Genomic DNA, 9,007 nt, shown 5'->3' with positions numbered 1-9,007 from the left:
CTTGAATTGGAGAGTGTATTAAGCATAGGATCATCCAGAGTCTGTAAAGTCTACCTCGTTTAGCTCAACCTTATCCATAAACGATCTCTATCTCTTCATTACTATAGTACTCTTTGTAGTAGGTAGATGTTAAAACGGATTGTTCGGTCCATATAGAATCAGTCATAATGGATCACGGATTTCTTCATATTGGACCAAAAAACTCTATTTTAATATGAACCGATAAAATATTATCTAAGTCCGACCCTAGACGGATAGCGAGTTAGACAGATAACCTGCACATTTTTTATAATAGTTTTTTTACTCATTAGATCTTAATTTCTTTGCTATTCTTTTAACTTGAAAATTTTCTTTGATACCCATTTAAAAAAAAAATGGTATACTACTTATATATTAAGTATGAATCAATTTGAATGTCTATTTTATTTCATATCCATTTAAAAAATATTATAGTTTATTTTTTATACACAAACTAAATTTGGATTGTCCAATTAACACAAAGTTAATTCAAAATTTTCAAAATAACATATTATCCAAGCAACACACAAGTTAAAATAAATTCAAATTATCCCAAAGTTAGAGATATTATCTAATATAACACAAATGAATTTAAATTTGTTTAAAATAACTTAAATTTAAATAGAGTGCTAAACAGTTCACATTTTTCAAAGTGTTCGATGATTGTCTACTTAAAATAAAAAAAATTGATTGTTTAAAATATATAATCAACTAAAGATAATATTTTATCACAAAAGATAATATATATATATATATATATATATATAATCAAATAAGTGAATTGTATATCTTTTAGGCTTTTTTTTATATAGACCAATTTTATTTTTTTTCAAATTGGTTATGCGAGTTGCAGACTATCTGATACTTATACAGACTAAGACTAACTCAAATGAATAACAGATTTATTCAGAAACGTTCTGACAGATTAATAGATTGACTTCACTTTTATTACAAGGGGAAAAAACACAGCCATTATAATCACCCGTTTTTAGGTTTATGCTAAATTTTAAATGTTACATTTTAACTTGTGAGGATAAAGAGTAATATCAATGAGCACGACTCTTTCAATTGCAAACTGCATATTAGACACAGCCAAATGTACGGTAGCACCCAAACTTGGGTAAACAACAAACATGCCATCTATAGTTTAAACCCTCGGTTATTCTCGATATTTGTAACAATGGAGGTAATCAGAAGATTCAATCATCAACCTGCCACACAACAGGGAACAAGTATGGCGACCCAAAAAGTGGACAAAAGAAGTTGAAAGACAATACTATACTTATAAATATCCAATCCAACAAATTTGCTTTCTGACGCATTAAATGTTTGATGCTACAACAAAGCCAAAATTGTCACTAGGAATGCACAGTGGTCAAAACTTAAAAGAGTGCAAAAAAACCTGATCCTAGCAAAAGCTCCAGAAGTCACAACTTGCTAATTCAGTCTCTGCTTGCTCTTGCTTTTTCTCATCTTTGCCTTAAATCTTGACTTTACCATCAGAGTCTGTACTGTATTTTCAAAGTTCCCAATGGCCATAACGACCAAAAGGAGACCACAAACTATCACCTGCAAGAAAAGTTACTATCATTATAAGGCTAGTCTATGCAACAAAAAATATCACAGAAATTAGAGATGTAAACGGAAATCCTCAGACACGGATAATAGTCATTTGCCATCGATCTTGTTAACTAAAAACATTTTTCGTGCCTGCCCCATATCTGCATGGCTATCTGCCAGTTGGATATTCAGAGAATTTTGGCGATATCCACAAGTATCTCTAGATATCCATGGCACTTTAATTTTTTTTTAAACAATTGTAATTGTGTATAAATTCTTCTTCCTCTTTTGACAACATAAAAGTATATTAACAAATCAAAATATTAATACATCACACTTCGTTTTGACAACAAAATTACTATTTTAGCACATCCGTCGAGTATAAAGTTCCTTCCTCCTTTTACTAACTAATGGATACAAGTACCCGTTGGTACGATACCTTTACATGCGCATCTGCCTCTATCAACTAGAGGTAGCTGAAAAATCCATTTATTTCACCTGTAGGTATCTATTAAACAACCGGCCCCATAGCAAATTTTATCCACAGACACGGATACATTTGCATGTGTTCCTAGTCAACTTTTGGTATATAAAATGAAGTAAAAAAGCAAGCAGGAGCAAACTTGTACCTGCCATTCAGAAACCACCCCGACAAATGCAGTCCTGAGCAATGATTGTCCAACATAAGCTTCAAATCCCTGAACCAAAATAGGAGCACAAATACAGTTTAAAAATGTTCAACCTTTTCTGCGTTCAGGTGATTTCCAAAATGTGAATAAATCAGATATTTCAGTTAAAGAGCAAATTAACATTAATAAGATACAATGCCAGAACAATAAGTTTGAATGCATGTATATATGAAAAGGTCACAAGTTTGCAAGAAAACCACACATGACCTTCTGGAACCCATATTAATACACAATATATGCTTTTCAACTAATTAACCGTTACTCGCACAACAAAATACAGCTAATTAAAGTTCCAATAATTAGTTGAGAAGCATATGTTGTCAGTTAATAACACCAAAACAAACTTAATTCTGTAACACCAAAACAAATTGCTTGGAAAAAAACCTAGAGGATCAATAACACTCATATCTCAAACTATTGGAACCAAAAGTGTAAATATGCCAAAAACATAAGAAACTAACGTAGCGTAGTTACCTGCAATATGAAAAGTATGGGACATAGCAACCACAGTTGGCCATCCACACCAGCTGTTTCCCCCCATACAACATCCATCCTCTTAGCCTATAATTCAGAAAAAAATGAGAATTACAGCTATATATCTGTTTACAATTTTTTTTTTCAAAGTTACGAATATACTAAAATAAAACCAAATAGCCAAAGACTTGGGTACAAGGCAGAATGATTGAAAAAGTATATGAGGGTAAAATATAACTATAGAAGAAATACAACGGATAGACTAATTAACAGTGGCACCTTTCCCAATGCAATGCGGGTATAAAGTCTTTGACGTTGATATCTATTTTGCAAAAGCATTGCAACTCCTTGCATCATAGCCCACTGCAGGAAAAGTTGTACACCTCTCTGCACGCGAGACATATATGATAGGCACATAACATCATCAAAAAGAAAAGGCTAATGCTAAGGGAAACAATACAAACCTGCTTTTTTGCGCAGTCTGGTTGTCCTTTTATTTCCCAAGTGAGACTCACAAGGGCCATTATCATGGCACAATAATGATGATATATCCACCTGTAACCGCCACAATAAGTTTATTTGCCAAAATATTTAGTCCCATGTAACCCAAGGAATGACAACCTCAGCAATCCCCCCATCCCAGAACGCTTTGCCAGGACAACAATTTTAGCAGGTCAACTACATAAAGTTTCTTCCCTACCCTTCTTTGTACTCAATCTCATATGGAATCACGGGGGTGTCGATTATAATTCTTTTTTAAGATTACAAAGTAAGGATTTCCTCTATAAAGAAAATATGAAAGAAAATAAACGCAGAAGAGTGAACTAATTGCTTTGCAAAATAGACAAGGGAATCTAAAAAACTCAAAAATTGAAAAACAAGTCTGTCCTACAGAATATGAGAAGGTGTGAACTACGAGAAATCTGGCATTTGACACTATCCAACTAAAGTTACTAAACTAAACATTAACCAAGAAAACAGTTCCGACACACCATATTCTCCTCACCACCAAAACCTCAAAAACAGTTAGAGAAAATAACATAAAGTTAGATCGACATATCCAACACAGTGATTCTCTACCATAGTTATTACTTGGGGGTACTATAGACTATACTGGCCACGTGGCAGACTTCCATAGAGTCACGTTTTTCAGTTTTGGTAGGCGGAGTTGCTATTGCAACTACCCTGGAAAAGTTATTGCTTCTATCCTTCACACAGGCAAGAAACCATCTTTAACCATTCCCCCTTCCACTGTCTTAGTTATCAAACACATTATTTGTTTCTTTTCTCATGATTTTCGTTTGATAAAAACCAAATTATGTTTCAATAGATGCAAAGTGAAACCTCTTCCATTTTCACAGACGAACCAACTCTCACTAGCCTCTTTTCTAGCAAACTCTGGGGATTTCCAACAGACCCATAGCTCTCCAGCTTCAAGCATCATACCACAGCTCGGTCTGTATTTTTTGCTCTCTGTTCTAGTGAGCTTGGACTCTGTCTTTGGGTCTTTGTTCTTTTATTTTTCCAGCCTTCTTTCACACTTCAGATTCATATTATGAATGAATTTTTATCTTTTTAGTCTCTATTTGCAGGTCTATAATTTTTATTAACATTTATATATGTATTATCTTTTATTTATCATCATCGGTAGAGCAGTCACCCCATGACCCACTATCCCGCTATAGTGTTTTTTGGGATTGGTCACCTTATGCATTGGCCTAGGATTCATAACTATGTGTTCTACATAGTCTACAAACAATCCAAAGAACTTACTATACTATTGCTAAACTGCCAGACACTGCAAAAAAGTATATGGTTTTTCATGAGACCTTTTATAAGTACACCATAATACAAATTAGAATGGAAAGGCTGAAGAATCAACAGAGTAAGTTATACAATTTTAACTAATGTGATTAAAGAACAAAAAGAGCACAGAATCAGGGATCTATTACCCATTAATTAAATGTGGTACATTATTGTTTCATAAGTATCAGAAAGCCTATATTAAAAAGGGTTTGAAGCTGTACCATGGGCGAATATCACTTCCATTTACTCTCAATATGTTCTCTCGCAATGCTAAACCAGTGTAAAGAAATAGAAGCCAGGCCTGACAAATGATCATACTCAGTGACAGATTGCAGACAAATATTTAATGTAAGCAAGTAAAAACAAATATGACATCAAGCAAGGGGGGTTTAAAAGAAAATACCTGGTACATCTGCACAGGAAAAGCTGGCAAGCATCCATCCCAAACCCAAGATCGTAGAATGAGAAGCGCTGCTGGAAAAAGCAGGAATAGCAGAGCAGTTCTATCCTGAACAAAAGAGGTGTCATTTTCATAAAAGTTTCACAAACATTGTGTGTGCTCATGTGGAACAAGGTAGTCAATTGTGGGATTTTGCAGTTCTATTGCGCCACCAAGATGTCCTGTATCTTTGCTGTGATGTACAGAGCATCATGTCATGTTTTGACATAGCGACCACCATGCCTGCTATTGAGGCATCACATTTGCTGCAATTGAATTTGTGAATTCAGCCATGTACCCTTGATTTCTCTCTTGCCTACCCATCTAATTCAAACTTTATCATTTAGCCCAGTGTTGTGTATTGTGAATCACGATGTTTGTTCAAATTCCACTATGCATCAGTGCTATAGCGTCTAGACTATGTAACCTTCAACTTCAATTAATAACTATGAACACATCTTTAATTTTGGGCAATTTTTGTTTACTAACATGTCTTTGTTACAGCAACCCCACAATCTGCTATCCCTCTAGAGCGTTTTTGTAGCAGGGCACTATCTGGATTAGACTACAACAGAGTGGAGTTTCACAATAGTCGTGATTTCATATCACTAGGTTATTATTAGTCGGCGAAACACTTTCTAAGTTTCTATAGTTTCCTAACAACAGTGATTTTAACATTCAGAAAACAAAAAAAAATCATTTACATGCAACGGATGGCAATTAAATAAGTATAGCATGTAACCCAAGTTAACACAGGCAACAAATTTGAAGACAGATATAAATAACAAAAAAGTGGAGACTTTACCCTGTAACTGTTGTATTCCTCTTTGACCTTTAGCTGAACATCCTTACGAGAGGCACGAACATTAATAGGACCAAGAAACATCCTCAGAAACCTACCTAAAATCCCTCGAAGTAAATAAATAAATGAGTGGAAGTAACAAAAATCGGAAATTAAGCGAGTAAGTAAATAAAATAAGTAGTAACCTTGCGCATGTCCTGGAAGGAGTGAAGAAGCATCGCCATCAACGATGATACATCTCGCTCTTTGTAAATCTTCATCCAACTGCAATACAAACAAAAACGGATCCATCCATCACATATTGAAATTGAAATTAAAATTAAAATTGAAATTGAAATTGATGCATACCTTATCGGCTAAGGAGGGATTAATGAGTTTATTGGAGAGGAGAGAATCGAGAGAGGAACGAAGTGAATGTATTTTTGAGTCGAGAATAACGGCTCGTTGTCGAAGTGGTTGTTCATCACTTAATGTGTTTGAAATGTGAGAGGAAACAGAATCTTGAAGCTCTTTTGCCTCTTCCAATACGCTAGCCACTGATTCTTCTATCTTCTCTTCTCTTGATTCTTCCATTTTCACTCTCTCTTTTCTTCTCTTTCTCTTCTTCAAATCAATGAACAACGACAACAACACCGCACCAAATCTAATCTAATCTAATCGCTCTCTCCCTTTTTTTCCTTTTTCCTTTTCCTACATCACTCCTTGAACATAAACTATAAATAAATCAATAAATCAAAATTAAAATCAATTTATTTTTAAGTTTTGTTTTTCGGGATACACACCATGTATTTTGGTATGTGTGTGACACTCTCCTAATAAATACTTCAATTCATCAAAATTACAAATGCATTCTCATAGTATTTTGTTATTCTTTTTAAATAATTTTGATAGTAGAAAGTTTAATATTTTTAATATATCTTTTATTAGTTAATTCATTAGATTTTTTTAATAACTAATTTAAAAAAAAATTATCAAATTATTTTTAAAAATTATATATCAAATTACCTTTTTTTTTTACTTGTTACAAGTTATCTTTGCAAATAGCGATTTTCTTAATATATTAACTTTTTTTTTAATTAAAGAAGTCGTCTTTTGAAAAAATGACTTACGTCTAATTTTTTTTAAGTTAACGAACATTGAAGACACATGACAAGAAACATTATCGAGTCAATAAACGTAGTGCTCAAGAGTACATGTAATCTCTTAATTATTGCTTTGATTCAATTAACTTACTATAGAATGAGAGTTTTATATGCAAAAAAAATGAGACAGCAACATCAAAAATCATTTGCTTTTGATCGAGTATACATAGGGGACAAGATTAAATATGAGGTTGATAAGTCTAACATTCACCAAGTCATACAATTAGATCAAAAAAATGGTGTGATTGTAGAAAATTTCATATTTACACGTGTCTTGTTCACATATCATTGTTGCATGTTCCTACCCTCGTCAAAACTATTTAGTGCATCTGTCTTGACGTGTACAAGGTTCTTAATGTATTAAATATCTACAAAGATAAATTTTTACATATTCCCCCAATGAAGGACATTGGTCCACATATGAAAGTGAAATATTGTATTACAATCTTGAAAAGATGAGAATTAAAAAAAGATAGTTTAAATATTACTCGTATTAGAACTAAAATTGATGTTAAAGAAAAAGTGCTAAGAAAATGCGGACTTTATCGGTTAACTAGTCATACTAAAAAGCATTGTCCAAATGTTACGAACAATTATAATTAATCTATATAATTTTTGTAAAATTTGTGTTTATATATATATATATATATATATATATATATTATTGGATGTAAGATTTTTTTTTTAAAAGGCGACTTTGATTAAAAAAAAAAAAAAACAATACCTTATCGAACTACTCATTTACAAATGCAATTTATAACTAAATTAAAAAAAAAAATGAATAGTTTGATATATAAATTTCAAAAGAGAGTAGTTTGATAAAAAAAAAATTTAAAATTAGATTATTTAAAGAAAAACCTAATTTAGTGTTTAGGTTAACCAAAGAGATAATTGAATGTGAATTTGCAATTTTGGTGTATTTAGAATTATAATGACATTAATCTTTTAAAAATTAATTATAATCAACGTTATTTTATATTTATGATACCAATTAGCAGCATATAAGGATTTTTAATAAATTCATAAGAATTTTTAATAAATTCATTTGTATGAAAATAGTGTAAACTACCCACGTCGTTTTCCTAACTTTTACTAGAGCTATAGAGGTTCATTCCCTCACACCGTCCACCCTACATTTTGATGTATATGACAGCACGAGAATGAAGCAGATCTTATACCACTACAAAATGTGCAGAAACACAATTTAAATTATTGAGATTTCCAATACGGAAAACTATCATTTTAGTTTGTGATGTCCAACGAGAAACACAAGAAAAAGTTTGAATTATATTTACTATTTAAAATATTTTTCATGTGGTTAAACTAGTGTAAAGAAAGCAAAACAAGTAAATAAAAACAGAGTATAGTCAACCTTAATCCATTAATTCACCATTGAATCGAACTTACGCTTAAATACTTACTAATCACATTGATATGTTTAATCATCTCAACCTTTTAATTTAGTACAGTTAAACTGCTGAGAAAGACATCTACTATTGGACTAAGTTATACAAGAATATGTTAAATTTTTATGAAATAATTCATTATTTTTTTAACCTTTGCATGGAACTCGAATTTTTTAACTCCTGCATTGACCCAACGGAATTTGACTCATTTAAGAAGCTCAGTCAACAGTCATCTTTCATGGCAATGAAAATGAGGAAGAATGATATCCAAAAAGGTAGTTGGATTATTTTTCCGAAAATTAACATATCAAAAAGAGACATCCCTTTGTGGTCTGTTTACATGTTTTGTGCCTTCAAAATGCATATACAAGACTTTAAATTACCCATCGCTAAAGTCACTTGAATATCAATAAATTACGAGTGCAAATAATTAATTCACATTACAATGTAGCTCAAAACTTCAGAAAGGTAAGGATCCTGCTGTGACCCTCTCTTCCTCTCGTGACAGTTAACAAAACCAGCATGACCATAAACAATAACACAAATTATCAAACATTTGATGCAGAAACTGGTATTTTTTCAGTAGATGAAGAGGTTTCTTTGAAGCTCAACATCTTGTTTATAGCAGCAATATAGGCCTTGACACTGGAAACAACAACATCCATTCCTGC

At 32.3% G+C, this 9,007-nt stretch overlaps 1 protein-coding gene across 1 annotated transcript; it reads right to left on the bottom strand.

Moving 5' to 3' along the window:
• Positions 1–1,281: 1,281 nt before the first annotated feature.
• LOC101493743 (uncharacterized) lies at positions 1,282–6,501 on the bottom strand. Its single transcript, XM_004497332.3, has 10 exons — positions 6,137–6,501; positions 5,974–6,052; positions 5,792–5,886; positions 4,951–5,055; positions 4,769–4,848; positions 3,206–3,296; positions 3,021–3,128; positions 2,742–2,828; positions 2,208–2,276; positions 1,282–1,587 (listed from the first exon to the last, which is right to left on the bottom strand). The coding sequence occupies exons 1-10, from the start codon at positions 6,359–6,361 to the stop codon at positions 1,456–1,458; spliced, it is 1,071 nt and encodes a 356-aa protein (XP_004497389.1). The 5' UTR covers positions 6,362–6,501; the 3' UTR covers positions 1,282–1,455.
• Between the last annotated feature and the right edge of the window lie 2,506 nt (positions 6,502–9,007).

Source organism: Cicer arietinum, chromosome 4 (genome assembly GCF_000331145.2).
Source record: "Cicer arietinum cultivar CDC Frontier isolate Library 1 chromosome 4, Cicar.CDCFrontier_v2.0, whole genome shotgun sequence".
NCBI classification, from domain to species: Eukaryota; Viridiplantae; Streptophyta; class Magnoliopsida; order Fabales; family Fabaceae; genus Cicer; species Cicer arietinum.
Note: the sequence above shows the minus strand (reverse complement) of the source record. Positions and strands in the feature narration are given on the sequence as shown.